The 22296-nt window shown below is 45.6% G+C and overlaps 1 protein-coding gene across 1 annotated transcript; it reads left to right on the top strand.

Moving 5' to 3' along the window:
- The first annotated feature begins 9297 nt into the window (after positions 1–9297).
- DRD2 (dopamine receptor D2) lies at positions 9298–20797 on the top strand. Its single transcript, XM_005437620.3, has 7 exons — positions 9298–9603; positions 12509–12618; positions 13122–13258; positions 13934–14124; positions 14992–15078; positions 15734–16073; positions 16620–20797. Exons 1-7 carry the CDS (start codon positions 9322–9324, stop codon positions 16811–16813), a joined length of 1341 nt encoding a protein of 446 aa, XP_005437677.2. The 5' UTR covers positions 9298–9321; the 3' UTR covers positions 16814–20797.
- The last annotated feature ends 1499 nt before the right edge of the window (positions 20798–22296 follow it).

Below are 22296 nucleotides of genomic sequence, written 5' to 3'. Positions count from 1 at the left end.
GCGGATGATCTTAAATACATAACAAATTCTAAAATAATATAGAACACCGGTATCATAAGGCTGGGAATTTATTAGATTAGTCAGAGGCTCAGATCTAGTCAGAGAGATTTGGCATTAGGATACACATGAAAGAATTAAGAAAAAAAAAAAAAAAAAAAAAAGGGCTTTTGCACAGAACAGGACGTTAGGTCTGTGGTAGGGCAATACTTCATAAGCACCAATGTCTTCCTAGTCAGACCTGTCTCTGCCAGCAGCCATCTCCATGGGAGAGCGCGGGAGGGAAGTGATACACAGTCCCTCCACTATTAATTCACAACCTTATCTGCAGCTGTTACAGATTTCATTAGACCCTGCAGCGCAAGATCTCATTGTTTCTACAATTTGTTTTCAAACAAGCCCAGTGTAAGACTTGGGAATGGGTCTTTGTTTTTAAGAAATAAATTCAACACTGAAAATTGAGATCGGTGTAATAGTTCTAGTTGGGTGTCCAAAATCGAAAGCACATTCAGCCAGAAATGATTTTTAAAAAAATCCTTGTCTGCCCATCCTTTCCACCAAGCTGAGAACTGTTCGAGTGGGCTGTGGCTGGAGTGGCTCCAGCTTGCAACATTCTGAATCTGCCAAATGCTCAGAAGATTAAAGCTTGCCCTGTACCCACAAATTCTGAAAGAGTAATAGGACTCCATGGCTCCACTCCAGCAGCCTGCCACGCAGGAGTCACATCTCTTCTGAATTACAGGTGGGTAGAGGGAGTGATGGGGTTTTCTGGAAGGAGTTTGTTGCTGGAAGAAACTATTTCTATCTGCTTTCATTCTGGAAGGAAAACTAGTGATTTGTGATATAAACTGCCCTTCTGCGCTTGAGGTGACTGCCTGTGGGTTTGTCAAGTCTCCTTCAAGGAAGGTTAGCAGTGAGACCACAGGCTCCGAGGCTGCTGCGATGGTTTAAGAGCCCATGCTAGAACTCTTGGCAACCTGATCTGAAGGGAAAATGGCTCAGAATTCTCTAAAAATGTTTGCAAATTATACTCTGAACTTGGGTAACCAAAATGTTTTGAGTTAGATCTTTTCAAAGAAAAGGGCATAATTGAACTACACAAAGATAAGGGTATAACTGAACTAAAATTTCAGAGCAGAGAGTTATTTCATAGGTCTTACTTTGTTCTCATTTTCAGGTGAGATATTTTAAGAGGTCTGAAATCCTGATAGATCCTAAAAAGCTCATTTATTAAAAAAAACAGCAAACCACCAAACCAACCCACTACAACTTTTTCTTGCAAAAGTTACTAGTTTTGACTGTTTAACATACTGGAATGAGAGAATTTTAAAATCAGAAAATTCCAAGTAATTTCTGATAAAACCCTATGACAAGCTGCACATCTTGAATAAAGAGAAGGCCTTTTAAAAAACGGAATCTGCTTTTTATTAGCAGTAAAACATGCTAAAGCAAGGTAAATGTGCATTTCTCTGCTTCTAGGGAAGATATTGCTGAATTCTTCCCTTCCATTAAGACATGCAAAAAAACCCACCCAAAAACCTGGCAAGACTTTAACTAAGGGTGAGATTTTTGAAGGACATGAAAGCAGGAGGCAGTCAATTCCCAGTGAAATTCAGCCTTAGAACATCCTTCTCCAAATGGTCCAGATTAATGTGTGACCTGGTTTTTAATAGGGAGGGCAGTAGCCCCTCCGCTCCCTTTGTGCCACTTCTGCCTACACCACAGCAATCCTGGGAAACGCTTTGCTCCATCACCACAGTACCAAAGGATAATGGACAAGTGCTCTGGGAGAAAGAAAAACATCTTCCCTCTCCTCTCTGCAATGCAGTTTCAAACTCGGGAGAAAATTCATGGCATCATAGGGAAAGAGGGATATGATTAATTCACTAACACCGCCAATGGAGATCTGAGAAATCAAATGACTTTTTGAAGTCAAAAACATCAGAGCATCTGCATTAAAACCAGGAGTCAGCCTGGTGGTGCTTGAGTTACGAGGCTATCACAGTAAGCTCCTCCTGTCACCCACTCCCCCAGGAAGGAATCTCTGCATTCCTGAGAAAGGAGCTCAGGCTGCTGTGGTTCTCCTCACCCTCTGTCCCTGCGCTGCTGTTCGGGCGGTGGTGATTCACGTTACAGAATTAGTGCAGAGAGCTCTGAACAATGCAATTATTGAGAAGTAAAGCACTGTGAATAGAAAATATTGTGGCATCAGCAAGAACGGTCAAAGCTGGTGACTCAAAGGCTCTGTGGCAGGTGTGTATTCCATACAACCCCCAAGTGCTTGGATTAGGTTCTTCACACCGGGGCGTCATAGGCGCTTTCTAGTAGGAAGATCCAATTAGGTATTGCGCAAGGCCACATGAAATGCAGCAACGTTTCTGAACTAGAAGTGAGCAATAACCGTGTTCAAAATGCCTCGCACTTGTATCTTGAAAAACAAAGGGTCTGAAGAGCGGGGAGCCATGGAGAAAGGCAGGAGGGGAGGAAGCATTTCAAGAGGCTTTTGCAAGGAGCTGATGGGGAGAACTCTTGTATTAGGTGGCTGTGAAGGTTGCACAGTGCTGAAGTTCGAATTCAGCCCCCCAACCCCCCAGCCTTGTCAGGATCTTTGTCTCTGATTTCAGTACCTCTGGGCGCAGAGGTAGCCAAGGCTACTGCTTGTGTAATCTACTCATTACTGGTGACTGACCTACCACTAAGAAAATGTAAGGAGCGTAGAAAGTTAAATTTGCCCAGTACTGCCTTCTGAGGGGATACAGTCAGTGCTCAAAACTGCCTCAAAAGGACGGACTGCCAGGAGCTCACCGGTCATGACTGTCAAATCCCAGCTGTATTGGCATCTACTGCTCAGTGCCTGGGGGACTCAGGTTTATTTAAAGCCACCAGGACGTTGCCTGTGTTCAGTACATCGCCTGATCCTGGCGTGTCAGATGCCAAGGCAGGTGGCCAGGGTTTGTCATCAGCCTTAGCAGCAGCAGTGAATACTACAGTTCTCAGGTCAAGACAGAATTCACAGTATTTCCCCAATTCCTGACCTTCCCTCCTCCTTCTCGACACCTGCAGACACTGTCCCCTGCACAGAAACGGGTGGGAAGAGGTTCTTACTGCTATCTGTTGCACACTTTCCTTGCTCTCCAGTTAACCAAGACCTGGAATTCACAGCATAGATTGTCAGTCCTGGGCTTACATGCAAAAAATAGTGAAACTGCTCCAGAAGCTCTTTTCTTTGCACAGTGCTCACGGACAGGGAAACAAAACAGCTCCCCAAGCACACTTTTTCCTTCTCTTTCTCTTCCACCACTTCCCTGTTCCAAAAGAACATGTTCTCTCCCTCGACTGGAATGCCGCAGTCACATTCTCAGTGGAGCCCAGTAAACAGCATCAAGAAGCATCTTCAGGACAGAAAGGATGTCAGTTTGACAGCTTTCCTGTGGCCCTTTGATTCCAGCATTTCAGAGGAAAATGACAAAATTCAGGGAGGCACTGTACTGTGCAGATTTCACTTAGACATTGATTTCTGTGAAACAGAAATGCCTCTGGAGCAAATCTGTCTCTAAACACCTTTCTCACATGGTCCTAGGTGAGACTTCAGTAACCTGATGGGTGCATCTGGGTAGCAGCAATTAGAAGCAATTAGGCAATATGGCAAGAATGGCAAGCAAGACTTTGGAAAAGAGAGGTGGAGATGGTTCTGAGGCTGCTGTGGGAACAGCTGCCATCAGGATATTGTTGCTGGTGGCTTTTGCTGTTGTTTTCCTGCTAGGTCTGCACAGATTTCAGTCCCTGGGGTGTCCTGGCAGCTGGGAGTCCCAAGCTGAGCAGTGTGACTGTGTGTGGAGCCCACAGGGAAGCTTTGTCCCCTGAAAGCACGCCCAGGTGACACCAGTGCTGCTGGCTGCCTGCAGCCCCCGCCGCGCTGCCTGCCCGGGGAAGCAGCTCAGCCTCTGCCCAGGCATTGCGGTGGGGAGCGGGGCACGGCGCTCGCAGCTGCGTCCCTCAGCGCCCACCTCACCCGCCTGCTCCAGGCTGAACTAAACGCGTTACATCTGGGGCAAGGCCGCAGGGAACAGCACGCTGCTCTCTGAAGAAGCGAAGGCTGACTGCACGTTTTGGCAGCCAGGCCCACATGGGCACCAAGCGCCACAGATCTTTACCCACAGAAGCCAGATGCTGCAGTGACAGTGCCTCATGGTGTCTGCTAGACGCTGGCGCTAGCTCCGGGTCAGCCCGGTGAATATATCATGCCTGGGGGTGTTTGCATGCAGAGTAAAAATCAAGAAGAGCATTATACCTTTGCTATTTCTGAAACAGAGACATTTGCACCGCATCAAGGCACCTCTGACCTAGCACAGAAGTGCACTAAGAGAACGAAGAAGAGCAGAGGGCAGACTCAGGGCACTATTCCAACGCAGACAAGCTGTAGGGCTGGAGCCTTTTAGCCTCTGCTTCCCAGCGAGCTGGCTGGTACATCCATCTCTAAACAATACAGCAAACTGCTTCTCTGCTTAATACATATTTCATGTTTCAGATCTTGCCAGAAAGACAAACGGTTTTGCTGCTGCCAGTTGTGAACATTACACATTTGCCAGGGAGATGTCGTGCTTGTTTGCCACAAACGTAATTAGATGATCAATCGTGAGGAGCCAAGGAGAAATACCGGTACTGCAAACAAACATGTTTTTCAGTTTGCTCTCTGAATAGAACGGGGAGTTAACTACAAAGGAGAGAAAAACTCTGGCTCTGCATTCGCAGCCTCTATCTTGGCTCCCTTTTCTCTGTCATTTCCAGTGGGGAGTAGCTGCCAGGCAGCAGATCTCCAGTTGCTGAAAGACATTTGGAAAGCACAGGGAGAAAGCTGAGGAGAGGCTGTTTCCCTCTGGATGGCAAACCACTTCCCGGCTCGGCATGCTTGAGCTGCGGCACTCGGGGTTAGTGCAAAGGGCATTAGCAGAAGCCAGGTACGTTAATGCAAAGGGCATTAGCCTATGCCCCGTCCGACCGAAGGGGAAGGTGGCAGTGATGCTCTGTGCGATGCAGGCGTGCTGCTGCGCTGCTGGCATCAAACACAGGGCTGCGACCTTGCTGCTCTGTCCTGCCCTTGGCCTCCCAGTAAATCCATATCTGGATTAGCTCAGCCATACCAAAAATCTGTGTGGAGTCTGTACGGGAATTAAAGTGGCTTTACTGCAGTTAATTCACAAAGGAATTCGTTGCGTTTCAGGACTCTACCCACATCTGCATCCAAAGGCTCAGCTAAAACCCAGCCCCTGTTGTGCCCCTGGCGTGCAGGGACGGCGAACCCCAGCAAGGTCCCCCAAGGACAGAGCGTAGCGAGCTCCCGCTTGTGCCACCTTTTCTCCGTATTTATGATCCCTTCCCTCTGCCTCCGTATGAAAACGCAGGTGTCTGGACAAACGCAGTAAAAAGCACTCACTTGCAGTCAGCTTTTTCAAGTGCCACTTTCTTCTCTACTGAGAAACTGTCAGCAGTAAAATAAAAAGTGCTCCTTTAAGCAATGCTGAAAGACTCACAAGGCACTCTAATGGTTACCATAATGCTTCCAAATGGTGCCAGTTCTGTGCCTGGAGAAATTAAGATTATTTTTAGGACTGAAAACTCAAAGCCTCAAAAGTTAGGAATTAACAGTTGTCCATGTAATTGTACCATATGGATGTGTACCAGATACAGCCTTTAACTGATGATCGCAAATCACACTGTGTTTTAGTTTCCCTATTTAATGCAAAATATTTAAAGTTTTTTTGTTTCATTTTCCTGGATTAACCCTTTTTTTTTTTTTTTTTGTTTCAATGGAAACACCAAACCTTTTCATTTGTACATAGGTACATCAAGCATCCTCTTTTAACTTTCCTCATGATGATCGGCTGCATGAAAAGACAAAAATTATTGCTGTAAAAACAGCGTTACTGAAAGAAAAAAAAAATACCTTGCATAAGCTGCAGAAGGAAACAGAAGAGAACTTTTGCTCACTATATCCTCGCTGACCCCCACCAAGTAAATGCCCAATAGATGGCCATGAGAGATTAGCTGTGTACGGTTCCTCCAACTCCACCACCCAGTTGCAACAGGCTGTAAAATGAGCAGGGCTGGAACCACGTGTGTGTAACTCACCCCTGTCTCTGGCCTTTTCTCCATGAAGCAGAATTCTGTTTTGGGAACTGCAGTCAGGGCTCAGAAGAAGCCAGAATAGGACCAAGAGGCTGATCCTCCACATATTGAATCATTCCACTCCTTTTATTCTTTTAAGATATTTTTCCATTTTCCTGTGGTCTTTTTTTTTTTATCCTGCATTTTATGCATGTTTCTGCCTTCTCTAGATACTTTTGCATTATCAAAGGGCAACAGGAGAAAAGAAAAAACTGTTGCTGCATTTAGCATTGATTTTTCCCCTTCACTCTGAGTCACATAAGCTAACATTTAATTAATTTCTGACACTTTGACAGTTTCTAAGAAGACATTTGTAGAGCTATCAAGTGTCGCTGATAGCACTGTCAGACAGACACTTTTTGAATTATCAGCTATTAAGGACCCATATGCAACAAATTTCCAAGGATTATTATACAAATTGTTCTTTGAATGAGAAAAGCACACAAAAGCTCAGTGAAACATAAAGAAACCATTGTTCCCAGGTGAATTTGATATTTGCAAATGTTTTGCTATTTTGATCGCTTATATGGTTTAATAAATTGAATTCGCTTTGTCTTTTATTAAGAAAATTAAATGGCCTGGTTTGGGATGTCTGAAAAGACGGCCAGATTTTCAGATCACAGTGGTCTTTATGGAGATACAGCTTGAGAAGCACAGAGTACTTGAATTTAGGAAGTGCTGAGCAGTGAATGAGGCTCCTTCAAGATCTCTAAACCAGAACCCCCCCAAAGAAAAGTTGCCAAAATCTCCAGTTGCTTTTAAACACCTCTTGCCTTTACTTTTTGACCACGCTGTCTGACACATCACCATTTCTTGATGTAGGGACTACATCAGACCCAGGTACAGGTCTCGATACTTTGCTTTTAAACACACAAACAATCCTGGCAAGGGGCTGAAGTGACGGACGTGGATTAACGCTACTCCAGACACCCTCTGCAGCTGTGGCTGCCCGCTCGGGTACCACAACTCTATTCTGCCCAGCCTCGCTGTACTAATTAACCAGTTGACAAAGCAGCTCTGTTCCAGCAGACAGGACTGGGCTGGATCTCACCTTGCTCAAAGGCACAGCTCTGCCCTGATGTCAGCATCTGTGTGCCAGAGCCGTGTTATCGTGATCAGACTGCTCTGCCTGCTTGTCCTTGGAGCAGCTGGCGTTAGCTGTCCTGGTGAGCTCAGGGAACCTGTTAGCCCATACGGTGAAATTCAGCTCCGTGCCCCTCTCCTCGTGGCCTCCGTGGCTCTCTGAAAGGCACTTAGGTGCACAGCTGTCAGCGCTGAGCATCTCCAGCTCTGCCTGTGCTGCAGGCTCCGTTGTGCAGAGGACAGGGATGATTTGCAGGCTGAGGCAATATTCCCGTTTTAGCCCATACTGCCTCAGCAAACACACATCATGTGGAAATCCCATCTTTTTATAAGTGTGTAGAAACTCCAGCGGGACCCAGACATGGTGTGAAAATACCCAGAAGACGGTGCCAACCATCACGAGCACCCACTGCGCAGATCCTGCCCTGGGAGCTCTTCAGCAAGCCCACCTAAATGAGAGCTAAGAGACCCCCACCACACAGCCAGGAAAAGGTCTTTCCAGTATGCCAGGGCCAGTGGCCAAATATTCTGCAGTCTCATTGCAAATGTGGAATCTGGTTTTCATCTGCTGGTACCAGACAAAGACCCCAACACTGACACCTGCTGCCAAGGTCTGTACCATGTAGCTTAACTTTTAGCCCGTCTCTTATGATGCAGACATACACGCAGTTGGATGCCAGTGGTCCAGGGACATGCAGTGTCCCGATATCACTGCTTTGCATCACCTCCTGGCATAAAATCCATGTAATGGATATCATGGACATTCGTGCACCTTCACTAGCCTGCACCGTACAGGAGTACGTCCCAAGAGATATCAGTTCAAGATATCAAGCACAATATCAGAGCACAAACCATGACCTTCCCTGCACATCCCACATCCCACGCTTCAGCTTTGTTTATCTATCTTCCTCAGCAGAAAGCAGCTTTTTTGCTGTCTGCATTTGCAGCTAATACCCCACAAACCTCTATATCCAGACAGCAACATTTCTTTAGAACATTTTTTTCCTAATCTCTGTTCAGTCAATTTTTATTCTTCTTCCTCTTCATCCATGAAAAAATGCCTGTAAGCCTGGGACCCGATCTGTAGCCAGTGGAAACCAAAGGAAGGCTTCTTGGTGACAGCCTCCTTGTGTGCTGAAAATGGCCCAGCTAGGGAAGAACAGCACAAAGGCAGCCCTGGCAGACAGAAAAACTCCAAAAGACTAAAAGACACTTGAGCTGTCTTTGCTACACCTCGACAAAACAAACACAACTCCCTAAACAGGTTCTAGGGAACGCTACAGCAACCCCCATGATTTGTTTATATGTCATTTTTGAAAAAGCACACAGACGTGGCCAATGGCCAGGGAAGGAACGATGGTTTACTGTGATGCCCCAGATTTCCAAGGAGACCTGTCTTCCCAGCACCAGGCTATTGGGCGGGCACCCAGTCATGCCCCCACCGTTTCCCCCTTTGCACAGCATCCTCACCGGGAGAACTGCAGAAGGCAGGGACAGTCCAGCCCTGACTTTAGAACTGTTACTGTCAAGTTTCGTTATCATCACAACTCGGTTTGTAGCATTATTTATTTATTTATTTCCCTGCTGGAGGAAAAGAATAAGGAAAAGCAAAGGGAAAAAAAAAAAAAAAAGAAAAAAAAAAAAGAGAACACAGCCCAAAGCCCCACGAAGCACATGAAAAATAAACAAAGTGGGTCATGACACATCTGCCGTGAACCTTGCACACCTAACAGGGAGCAGCTGGTGGTTAGGGGAGCCGACACAAAAATCTGAATTGGCCCTAACAGAGAGTAATTAATATCCCTGGCAACAAAAATCTGGGGCATGAACTGGAAATAGAAATTAACTTATTGAATCCCTGCCTAGGTATCTGACCATCAGTTCAGCCTCCCACCTGGCTCTTCATTGCATTTCCAGGCAGTCAGCTGTTAGTGCACGGGAATTCAGGGGAGGGGGAACAGCCTCCAGAGGTAGCACACGCATATTTGTTTTACTTCTATTTTACATGTTGGCCTTTGACTGTCTTTCCCACATCTTTGCATCAGGGTGGAGCCGGAACCTGGCACTTTTACCTCCATGGATCCCCTCAACCTCTCTTGGTACAACAGTGACGTCAGCGACAGGAACTGGAGCAAGCCACTCAACGAGTCCCATGCGGACCAGAAGCCTCAGTATAACTACTATGCCATGCTGCTCACCCTCCTCATCTTTGTCATCGTTTTTGGCAACGTGTTGGTGTGTATGGCTGTGTCCAGGGAAAAAGCCCTTCAGACTACCACTAATTACCTGATCGTGAGTTTGGCAGTGGCAGATCTCTTGGTAGCAACTCTGGTCATGCCTTGGGTGGTCTATCTGGAGGTAGGTGACACAGTTTTCTTTTGCAGTACTGAATGTTTCTGGTGAGTGGGTAAAGGGAGGGAAGGTTTAGCAGCCTGGACACCAGCCATTCCAAGACCTCCTGAATTTCCCCGAACAAATGTGTTTTTAATTTCCTAGCAGTTGATCAGATTTTTTCCAGGAAATGGACATGACAGCAGATGACAGGCTGACTTGAAAGTACACTGTTGTTCAGAGGGCTAAATTACAGTCCAATTGCATTGAAAATCTGGCTTTTAGAGGGATCAAGAGTGAAAGGACTCCAGTTTTGTTTTCAAAACTACATAGATTGACTGTTCATTCCCAAACACAAGAACAAGTCTGCTACAACATCATGGGTGTCACGCTAATAAACTGCATCAAAAAGTAATCAACCCCCTATTTCTGAAGGACTACAGTAGTAAGAGGAGCAGGCAATTGTAGAAGTAGGAGGTAAATTCACAGCTTTTATGATACAATATTTGAGAGAAATCACAGGTGAGGTACTTCTCACACCGCTGCCGTTAGCACATCACTTTGGTACAGGAGAGCTCTGTACTTCTGCACGCAGAGCCGTGCCCGCGTGGAGCCCTGGTTTGTGAAAGCCAAACACTCCCAAGATTGCCACCTGTTTACTTGATGGCAAACGACTCTTGCAACAGTAAATAACCTGAAAGTATGAGATGCATCTCTAGAGGGAAGACTGAGGGCAGATATACCACCCCTCTCCCTTGGCCCCCCTCGGCCAGCTGGGACCTGGCACGCTGGCGGCAACCGCCACCGAGAGAGAATGAACGGCGGTGAGAAAGCGTAAGGCTGAAACTATAGTGAGCTTACAAATAATTTTCAGGAACTTGTTTATGACAGCAAATGATAAAACAGAGAGCAGAGCCGGGGAAGAAGCCGTAATCAATTAGCCCATTAAATATTAATGCAAAGCAAATCAAAACCCGTTGACGTGACATAGGCTGTCGAGAAACCACAATACTAATTATCATTCCAGTTAATTATTGTTTTCATAGCACTTTAAAAATGTAAAGCATGGTGCATCTGCTGAAGCTTATTAACATGGCCACAGGCTGGCTGTGATTGGAGTGAATGCCTCTGGGACTTGCTATGCTCTTCTATTCTGTTCCTCTTTTGCGACAACCCATTTTAAGCAGACCCTTATGCTGCGACAAGTTCTTGCTCTCTCATGCCCGGCTGTAAGAGTCTCTCAGATGCTTCTTATTTTAACGTGGAAGAATAAAGCACAAACGATGTAAGATGCCTTCCCCTTTCTGGGCTCACGTGTAGACGGAGTTGGCCAGGAACCTGAGCTGCCTGAATCTACCAAGTAGGACAATCAGGTCTCTACATCTCAGCAATACTTTTTTTACCCTTTCTGCTCCTATCCACTCTCTGTTAAATCTAGTGCTAGCCTGAAGCAGCAAAACCCATGACAAATACTCCATGCCAGAGGAGGAGCCATAGGACTGACGTGGGTTGGGCACACTGTGGTCCCTCTCTGAGTCCACGATTTGCAACCAAAACCAAGAAGAGCCCTCTGTTCTGTAAATATATTCATTTCTTTTTCAGGCTTTGTGTCACGTGCCTGGACAAAAACTAATGTCAAAAGGAAATCCTTTTAAAAATCAGCCTCGATGCAAACAAATCTTCTACCTCCAGACTTCTAAGGTTTCTCCTGCTTAAATGAAAGCACTAAGAGAAAGAACTGCTGCAGTTTACAGCATCTCCCATAAACTCAGAACTATGGGTTTGGGAAACTGATATTGCAGAGGCTTATATCTGGCTGGAAACCTTTGCCTTTGGGCAAATTCTCAGCAAAGTTACTGATATAACTGTCTCTTAAGTGCTTTTTTAATCACTGAGTATTCATCTGTCACTCAGGCTTCAATGCAGTCATTCTTCCTTCTTTATGCTGCCTATGGTTATGTATATCAGAGCAGAAATAACTGAAGAATAGGTATCTTATTCATTCTATTTTCAAATGCAGTAGGACTCTATTTTTATTAGAGGGAAATATACTTTTTTCATCACATGTCAAATACAGCAGTCCTAATAATTGCTATTAAACTTAATTGGCAAAGTTCAGTTGCAATAACAAGATAAGTGAAGAGAAAAAGGCTACTGGTAACTGGAAGTGTTATCATTAATTCTTTGTCTTTATCACAACATGTAGTGTCATAAAGAATTTTCACTGGGTTAAATTAATTTCATTCACACACACACAAAAAAAGTGAGGAATTTCTACCCTGATTTTTTAAACAAAGAGATGAAGGAAAGTTCCTGCTTCTCTACTGCTGATCTTTGCTAGGTATAACTGCCAAAAAAAAAAAGCCTAATAAAAAGCTGTAAGTACAATTAGAGATGCTCAGGATATAAAATTAATGTATTTCCTTCCTAATACCTCTTTGCAATGCTTCAGAGACCTGTTTAAGCTCTCACAGAGCTCACTCTGAGGAGACTTGCTCTCCCTTACGTCACTGGGATACGAGCCCAGGTTTGTGTTTGCTGTTTGGGCTGTCCAACTCAATGCAGAGTAACAGGATGGAATTAGGAAGGACAAAATCACACAAGCCTTCAGAGGAATGCTCTAAAGAATGGTTTGGATGGAGCAGAGTACCTCCTTTGAGGCCATGCCATCATTTGAGACCTTCAGACTGGACAGGACAAAGCCCTGGAAGGCACTCGGTGGCAGCCCATCCTAACTGCCATGGCATGGGACTGACTGTGTGGGACCTCGTTCCAGCTGGAACTTCTGCAGACAAAATTTTGATCCCCCTTGAACCAGCAGAACTCCAGCTACCAGCAAGAGTTTCTGTCTTTGTGCAAAATTCTCCCTTCAGACCCTCTCAGTAGTGTATCTTCAGTGAGTTCTTTTGCTGACCCGATTCTCTCTTTGCAGGTGGTGGGTGAGTGGAGGTTTAGTCGGATCCACTGTGATATCTTTGTAACCCTTGATGTTATGATGTGTACTGCCAGTATCCTCAACCTCTGTGCCATCAGCATTGACAGGTGAGGGCTCCATGGCAGCAAGTCATGTCAAACCCACGGCGGCAAGTTATGGCCATCTTCATACGGTCTAATTTTACTTGTGACTCACAGACTTGAAAATGTTGAGAGCTGGTGTCATTGAGGTCTTTTGAAGAGCAATTTGTAGGACCTAAATGAGGTCTGAGCAGGGATACCATGAGCTGCTGCATAGGTGTTGAGAAATTAAATGCAATTGCCTGTACGTGTCCAGTAGTTGGTTCAGTCCTTCTGTTTATATACGTGAATGGTGGAGCAGATGTCAGTGGGAAGAGGCAGCAGCACAGAGAGAGAGGAAGAAAAATGCTGTGCTGGGTTGACCCCAGCCTCATGCCTTCCCAAACAGGGTACGCAGGCATCTCAGAGATCCGTGAAACCCTGCTCGCCCCATATTCTCTCTCTGGAGCAGTAACCAGGTGTCTCTTCCCATGGAGCTGGTCAGCACTGGCCCAGTAACACCCGACTGGGTTTGTATCTTCACGCTGCAGGTACACAGCGGTAGCGATGCCAATGCTGTATAATACCCGCTACAGCTCGAAGCGCAGGGTCACGGTCATGATTGCTGTGGTCTGGGTGCTTTCCTTTGCCATCTCCTGCCCGCTCCTCTTTGGCCTCAACAACACAGGTGAGTGCTAAGCCACCTGCATGGCTGCTGGCATCTTCCTGGCTTCACTGGGTCCCCAGGTAGTCTGTTACAAGGCAGAGGTAAACATGGGGATCAGTTTTTAGGTGTACTGGGATGTATCCATCCCTGTTTCAGGTGTCCTCTCCCAGTGTCATCCCAGGCTACTTCTGTCAGTGGCTTCTGAGTCTGTTCATCTCTTGCTGTTCCAGACCAGTGTGTTAGACACATCAGAACTGAGGTTACGTAGGAGTTTACACAGGACTCCTCAGTGTTACATGAAGATTTATTTGTCCACTACAAAATCAAAATTCCTCTTCTATTAAAACACGTGAAAAGGAAAGTCACGGGACAAATAACTTCAATGAGACAGGAGAGACAGAGAACTGGCTGTTCAGCCATCAGTTTCATAGGAAGACTAGATTGTGTCCAGCACGGGATCAGCAGGCTTCTAGTTATAAGGCAAGCAATAGCCAGGGATTTGGGAACGTATGTGACTCCCTGTGAGCCAAGGAGAGTCTGCTACCACTTCCAGCTGACATGGTGGCCCCCTCTAGAACCTGACCCCCTCCCTCTCTGGGTATCCGTGTGCCTTCTGAAAGAGGGATTGAAGAGGGGGGAAGCTGGTGCTAGTTCCTAGCAGCAGGGACAACCACCCTGAAACTTTTCGTCTTCCAGATGAGAACGAGTGCATCATTGCCAATCCTGCCTTTGTGGTGTATTCCTCCATCGTCTCCTTCTACGTTCCCTTCATTGTCACCCTGCTGGTGTACGTGCAGATTTACATAGTGCTCCGGAAGCGCAGGAAGCGTGTCAACACCAAACGCAGCAGCCACGGCCTGGACTCAGACACGCAAGCCCCGCTGAAGGTAACTAGACCTCTGCCTTGCTCTCAGCAGTCTGTCCTTTATCCCCTCCTGCTCCACTTCATCCCCCAAAGCGCCTCCTCCTTTCCCCAAATGGCACTGGCCGGACTAGGTGCAATACTGGATCCCAAAGGTGAATGCTGTGTCCCGTGCCATTCTGGAGTCCCAGTTGCACACTCTGGATTATCAGGTCACTGGCTGGTGCTTCAGAAACCTCCCTGGATCTCAGGGGATGTTTCATCAGCAAACTTGCATTAGGAGCTGCTTCATTAACCAGACTGCATTTCCCTTGGCTTTGCTAAGTTTGGGCTGGGGTACCCAAGACTGCTGTTTTCTGAGTCAGTCCTGCTGCTGTGACGAAGAAGTTCAATGGAAATTGTTTGCGTGGCTGGGGTGCAAACTACATCGCTGGTAATGATACCTCTGCAGTGAAAACAGCCTCTCAAAGCATGAGATATGTATGTAAGTGGAGTCCAGCTGAGCGTGTTTAAGTGTGAGACTGCTTGTCAAAACGCTCCTCTCGCAGCACGTGCAAAACACCCCGTAGGAATGTGTAGTCCCAGAGGCACTGCCTCCCAACTGCATTGCCTCAGAGGCCAGTGCCATGCCAAGCAAAGACGGCAGCGAGACAGGGATAGACTGAAACACAGGAGATCTTTGTGGTTTCCTTCCTTTGGCGAAAAGCACGAGGGATAGTTGCCTCCATTACTGCTTCTTCCAAGTAGTTTTCCATCATTCTCAGCACCTTAGCCACACTGATTAATTTCTGCTTCGTGCCCTGTGTTTGTATTTCCACGTGCCTCCCTTACCAGCTTCCCTTCCCAATTACTCTCTGCTTGTGTAACCTCTGAGCTGGTGCTTGCCCCTTAGGACAAATGCACTCATCCAGAAGACGTCAAGCTCTGCACAGTTATTGTGAAGTCCAATGGGAGTTTCCAAGTTAATAAGCGCAAAGTGGTGAGTGTTAAAGAGAAGTGGTAGCTTTTCAGAGCATTTAGCTTTTCCCTTTTCTCCTCCTAGGACACAAAATGAATTTATGTAGGGTGGGAGAAAAATAAACTAAGAACAAAGGTTACCATTCAGTCTCAAAATTTAAATATTCTTCCCATTCCTTAGAGTGAAGCAGGGGGTTTAAGATCACAGAGCTCAAAAAGCCAGAGTAAGCTCACCTAAAGATCAGCTATAAAAGCCATGACATTTTAACATTTCGTGTCTTTGATTTTCTTCTCCTCTCTGTTATTTATTTTAAGTCTCGGACTGCATTGGCTTTGTTGGGTTTTGCTTGTTGATTTCAGTTTTATTTATGTATATTCTGAAAAACCTAAATAAAACCTATGGGGAGTGTAGACAGCGTCTCTCCCATTTCTTAGCCTCTCTGTGCAATAAAGGAGAGTCAATTCACTGCAGTTCTGTCGACCCCATCTACCCAAAACTATTCTTATCTGTAAAGACTTTACAGCCCTTTCTCCAAGCATCTACCAAAAACGTAGGAAGGGAGAAGAGGGATTGGTTGTTCTTCAGCATCATCCAGCTTCACTCTGCAAGGAATGTTCATTGCTCCTCTCTGTATATTTATCTGTCTTTGTGTTGTGGACATTTGATTCTTGTCCAGGAGGCGGAGAGTCACATAGAAGAGCTGGAAATGGAGATGGTGTCCAGTACCAGTCCCCCTGAGAAAACCACCATCAAACCTGCGGCACCAAGCAACCACCAGTTGGTTGTGCCAATTGCTTCTAATCAGGGCACCAACTCAACCCTGCAGGCACCTTTGGACAGCCCTGGGAAAGTAGAGAAGAATGGACATGCCAAAGAAGCACCCCACACAGCCAAGGTCTTTGAGATCCAGTCTATGCCCAACGGCAAGACAAGGACCTCTCTCAAGACTGTGAGCAGGAGGAAACTATCACAACAGAAAGAAAAGAAAGCCACTCAGATGCTAGCCATCGTACTCGGTGAGAGTGCGCGTTGGCTTCCTCTTGTGTTTCTGCAGAAAACCAGTAGCTACCCAGGATGAGGGTAGCCAGTCTGAATGTCCAGTGTAGACTGTTTTCCAGGCCTCCACAGAAATAATTTCACTTGATACCCTGGAGGACACGTAGGCAAGTAGGCAAGAGGCTGCCGATAGGAAGGCTACCTCCTCCTCAGCTGGGGTCAGTACAAAAGGCATCCCTCCGTGGGGCGTTTGGGCTGCCAAAAGATGGCTGGGTGCAGGGGCAAGAGAGCTCGCGGGCTTTCTGGAACACAAAAGGCAGCATAGCTCTGCAAGAAATCGGCGCCTACAAAGGCCAGATTTTTTGAGGTAACTAGTCTAATTACATCAGCAAAGAAGTTCTTTAGTCCCTGGATACTTAGTTTATAGGCTAGAAGACTTAACAAACAGAAGGCTCATACCTCAGGGAAACGCTTCCTTTATACCCAAAAGAACCTTACTGTTCTCATAGTCTCAACATTTGTCCAGCTTTCAGCAATCAAAATCTGTCTTTTTCCTTTTCCCCCAGGTGTTTTCATCATCTGCTGGCTCCCATTCTTCATCACTCACATCCTGAACATGCACTGCGATTGCAACATCCCCCCAGCAATGTACAGCGCCTTTACGTGGCTCGGATATGTCAACAGTGCTGTCAACCCAATTATTTACACCACCTTCAACATTGAATTTCGCAAGGCTTTCATGAAGATCCTCCACTGTTAAAAGGAAAAACAGCAACCGCATTTTTAAGGAGAAAAAAAGAAACCAATGCCATTCACGCACACAAAGGGGCAGCCATGGAGAGGCCTCGAGCTCTTGTATTGGGAGTGAGGTCTACAGTGTTACAGCAGCGCCATGCCCATGCACCTCTGGGTGGGGGTGTCACGAGGACCTTCACGTGGGAGGTTCCCTCATCCCTCGAGATGACCTTTGGACTCTGGGACACCAACCCCAAGAGCACCTTTCAGAGCTACCCTCACACTGTGTTTAAAGCAGAAGCAAAAATCAAGACACACTCAACTTGATTCTTGCCTGTGACCACCTGACCTTGAGTGCATTAAACACAGACAGTCGCAGAGCCACGTGAAGGTAGCGATCAGTCACTGCCGCTACCGGCTTGCGTGTTACATCATTGATACGATTGTCACCAAAGACAAGACCGTCTTTTCCGCTTTGCAATAGGAGCCAGACAGAGCTTGCGGAAACTCCATGCAATAGCTTTGCCTTCACCTTGAGCTGATGTACCCAGTATTAAACTGCTGAAGCTTTGAGAGAAAAACTTTAAGAGGTCCCCAGGTGGGCTAAGAAGGTTCTGCCACCTACAGATCCAATCCCTGCAAGAACGTGGGCCTACAAGCAACGGGCAGAAGGAAGAAGGGGAGCACAAGTCTCACGTGGAATCACTACAGCGTTGTAAATACGAATAAATAGGATGAATTGAACAGAAGCCCAAGCCAAAAAATAGATGGAGAGGAATTATAGAAGCGATACCTTGTATTGCATGGTAAACGTTCAGATCAAACAGGACACCAACTGCATCTGCCATCAGCCAGCCCAGCTGCAGTTTCTGCCCACCAGCATTTCATCTCCAGTCTCTTACAAGCATTACAAACCAACTAGGTGAGGAGTGTTAGTGCAGTGAATGTAGAAATATGAAGACAGTGTGTCAGGTGAGGCACCTGCAGCCATGTCCGCCTCATGTGAACTTGAACAAGTCTACTAAGTTTGGTCCAGTTCTTCTCACCTAACTTCAGGGTGCCATGGAGCCAAGGACCACCTCAGATATGGTTTGCCTATGTCTCTCAATAGAGAGAGCGCAGAATAACATTGTGCCTAATTTAACTCAACAGTAAATGAAATAAAGTGTGTGTTTTGGAGAAAGCCACAATAAAAGCCTAAGAAAGTCCCTTAGCTGGACCTGCTCCTGGGTCCAAGTTGGACTCTGGAAAGGTCTGGATTTTTCCAGCATCCCTTACCTTTTGTTAACCATCTTTCATGGATTAAAACAATTGAAAACCCTGAACAGCATAGTTCCACCACGCTGACTGTGGCATTGCCAAATCCACACTGTACTTATCGATTGTACTCAGTTCACAATATATTTTGTATTATCTCTGTAAATAAAACCTAGTAAGATGAAGAAAATGGCATGGAAATAGGTCTGGCTAGAAATTACCTGGGATCTGGAGAACTAGGTGATTGCAATAGCCACGCGCAGAGGCAGGCTCCCGACTTCCAGCTGCCTGCTGTTTGCTAAAGATGTGAAAAGACAATCCAGAGAGCAATAGAATCCCTTTTCTCTCTATGCAGTTTGTGGAATATTCACATAGTTTCTGCTTTAGAATAGATAAAGACGGCTGCCAAGAGGGAGTTTCTTTTATCCTGTGGTTTTCCTGTATTGCTTACAAAGCGTTTTCCTATGGGATGGACTGTGCTGGTAGAATGTGTTCCAGCTGTGTGTCAAGAAGTGGTGGTGTCAGGCAGCTATAACACATGCTCTCAGCTGTTTTCTGAAATTGGAACGAGAGTCCCACCTTGATCCAGAGCTTTCCACAATAATCCTTGTGTTCCTGGAGGAGGCTGATAACCAGGGTTATTAGTATTTAGCCCATGGGCTGGTGTAACACTTGAACGCGGCTCTTCAGGGTCTGCTCATGGCTGTAAATTTGAATGAAGAGCGATCCTACAGCTGCCTACATGTGCCCCAGCTTAGCGAAGGATTTCAGCTTATACCCTCAGCAGAAACAGGTCTTATGTCTTAACTGAACTGGGGGTGCGTGCTCATCAGAGCAAGACTCTGTTGACATACGTGAACCAGGTGTAACGTGTTGCTGTCGGAACAAAACGTGACGAACGTGTAAGATGGGGCCAGTCATGCAGCTAGAGAATTTCTGTACTTTGTACGCTAATAGGATTATAGGCAAGGGAAAAAACAGTTCTTACAGAAGCACAGGAAACTTTCCAATCCTTTTTTAATCAGAAAATTGGAGATGTTAACTCAAGAGATCTCAGGCACACATTTATCTGTTGGGTTTTTTTCCCCAGTTTTAACCAAGCAAATTCACTCGGTAACGGGAATCAGTTCAGACTGGTATTACTTAAAAGATTCAAAGAATAATGTAAAGTTAGTAGGTTTTTTGGTGGATAAATAGTAACACCCTACTGCTTAATTTCCTAACATATTCACAATTGCAAAGCAGAAGGGTGCCATTTGTCTTAGTGAATTAACGGGGCCAGGGGTGGGGGGAGCTGTATCAAAATAGAAAATAATATGCATATAGACAAAAAAGCTTTAAAGTATTTGAAAGTTGCCATAGATTATATTTGCCCTGTACTAAATCCTGGTGCAAGCCCTCAAAAATAAGTGGAATGTGAATAATGTCTTAACTTGTGCCATAATTTTATTTTGTGTTCAGTGTTACGCCAGGACAAACCCATCAACTTCAATACTGTGTACCTTGTCGGAAAACTTTGCTTCTGAATCTAGATGCAGAACCTTATAGGTCAACTCACCTGAACTACTAGATGAAAAACTCCTCCAAGATGTCATGGAGGAAAAAAAGCTGCTGAAAAAAGGCTAACTTGGAACAAAAAGGAAAAAAAAAAAAAAGAAGTGTCGTTTCCTAGAGATTAAGTATTTGTTGGGAGAAATCACCTGCAGCCCATCGTTAATCCCAATGACATTTTAAGCCACTTGTTCCTAACACTCCAGACTCAAAGGTATCTTCTGGGAATATCTGTATCCCTACTGCCTTTGGAAATGTGGTAACGCCGTGTCTGTTCATCTCCTCTGCAGCAGGCTCTCCTTTCACATAAAACATCTACACTTAACGACAACAAACTGAAGCCCTTCCCACCCATGAATCCAGCCTTCATTACATTTTTTGAGAGGACCAAAGGACATCATCACCTCTGGCTTTACAGAGAAAAAAACTAACGCCAAGAGCAAGGACAGTCTTAGCAATCCGTCTGTACAGCACCTGGCACGACGACAACCAGCCCGCCGTTGTGATGGAAAGGGTGCATAGAAACTTCTGGAAATTATGAGAAGTAAGATGCATCGTATGGGACTCTGAGGCCTCTTGGCCACAGATCTGAGTCTGGCAGATACAGTCCTCGCTGTCACTTCCACTCGGGAAGAAATACTGCTTTCCGAAGGACTGCCGGTGGCGGGACATGCTGATGATGGTAAGGGTACCGATATGTTTTTTAAAGCCCATTAGTGAGAAGATTTCATTTCTTCGTTCCTGAAGAACTAAAGACCCTTGATACAGTCCCTCTTTTGTGATTCATTATTTGTAATTGAAGCTTTAGTTCTGCTTACTGAGTCTTCCTGTTCCTGCTCCTCTTCCCTGTGATTCACAGCCTGCTGAAGCCCATGTGGCTCTCTGTGCCCCCCGAACAGGTTTTAATTAAGAAGCTAGTGAATTCTGCCTGCACCGTATTTGGCGCTTGCCTGCTTGCTCCTACTACAGTCATGATACTGTTTATCTTCCTCATTGAAGAGTAAACTAATTACAGTAGGTCTAACCAGCTTATTAAATCCTGCTGAAATGAAAAGGAAAGGAACAAAAAGCGCCACTACCTCTGTGGTGCAAATCTCCAGTGAAAACACGACTCCCTGAAGAGTCAGGAATGTATAATACCCATCACAAGTACCTGTGGCACCAACAAATGTCTTCATGCAGCACTGTAATTAAATCGAGACTTGCACATGCTACCCTGATGTTACATGCTTATTTCATTCTTTTTACCAGCAGCGGTGATGATGGTGTTTAGTGTAAGGGGTCAGACTCTAGGGACCTATGGTTACACTATACATCCTACAAAACAGGAAAAGATGGTCTTCAGATGAGATCTTGCATTTTTTCCGACTTGCTTTTCCATTTGGTTGTATTTTTTCTTTTTCTCCCTTATCCCAGTCTGTCCTTGAGAATTCCAGCTTTTGTCTAGACTGAAGCTAGGAGAATCAAACGTGGAATGAAAGGGTGGAGAAAGACACAGGCAGAAAAGAAAATGTTCTTAAATTTCTCCATCTCTGTTCTCTTCTAGACAGAAGCAGACTGTGGAGTATTTGGAGGAGGAAGGGATGGAAAACAGATAAATACCTAGCCAAGAGCAGTCACGCTGGCACTTCTGGCATCACAACAGCTGCCTGTATTTACTTTTTGGCACTACTCGTTCACATCTGGTCCATAGCAGTACAGGTTCAAGATGGGGATTGAAAGCCACTGCTCTCACTGGGACTTTGTCTGTAAAAGTTGAGGGCAACAAATACGTATGAGTCAAACATAAGCACCAACCTGTATCGGTTTGGTTGGTCACAATAAACAGTGGTGTGGAATCTACACACTCGCCATCTCTGCATGGAGAAAATAAATAGAAGCTGTCAGACCACTATGGCACTTCAGGCAGTTTGTATGATAAACACGGTATTTTTAATGCTGTATTTTATGCAGCAGTTGATATGCCCCCCCAAAAATAATTATGGGCTTCACTTGGCTAAGCACACCTAATGTATGAATTCACAGCAGTGGGAGCACTCCAGCTGGCCACCTCTATCGCTTGGTCTTGCAGAAGAGGTTTTGTGAAGACACTTAAAATCTTATGCCCAGGTTAAGCAACTAGTCGCATGGAGGGGTTTTTTTTTCCCTTCTGCATTTCACTTTTATGCTGGAGAACTTCATTATTTCGTCTAGGAATACTTACACTTGTATCGTGCTTGCTGTTGCACTGTTTTCTCAAGCTACCCACTCAGATGTCTGGTATTTACCCAAACCTGACCCAACAGATGCAGGTAAACCTCAGCCAGGTTTAGTCAGCACAGCTGTAAATCATCAGCTTAGGCTGCAACGCTACTGGGGTTTGTGGCTAGTTCTCACCATGATTATTTTCTTTACACAAAAAAAAGAGGGTAAAGGAAAAAAAAAACAACCAATCACTCCGTTCCTATTGCTAGGATAGAAAACCATCTGTCTCCAAGAACTAACAAACCAAAATCTCAGCTTGGATCCTTGGCTTGAGCCAAAGGACTTGGTCAACTCAGTTTTGAACCAACGCAGAGCAGACAGCTAAACCCTGCCCCGAAGCCTTCAGCCCGTGCGGTAACCAGTAGCTCCAAAGCTACGAGGTTCAACTGGCAGTTAATTCTCCTTGCCGTGTGATCCAACCCAAAGCCACCACAACTGATGGAAAATTAGGTGCTC

Source organism: Falco cherrug, chromosome 17, assembly GCF_023634085.1.
Source record: "Falco cherrug isolate bFalChe1 chromosome 17, bFalChe1.pri, whole genome shotgun sequence".
Classification (NCBI taxonomy): Eukaryota; Metazoa; Chordata; class Aves; order Falconiformes; family Falconidae; genus Falco; species Falco cherrug.
The sequence above is the reverse complement of the archived record's forward strand: the minus strand, read 5'-3'. Positions and strand labels throughout refer to the sequence as shown.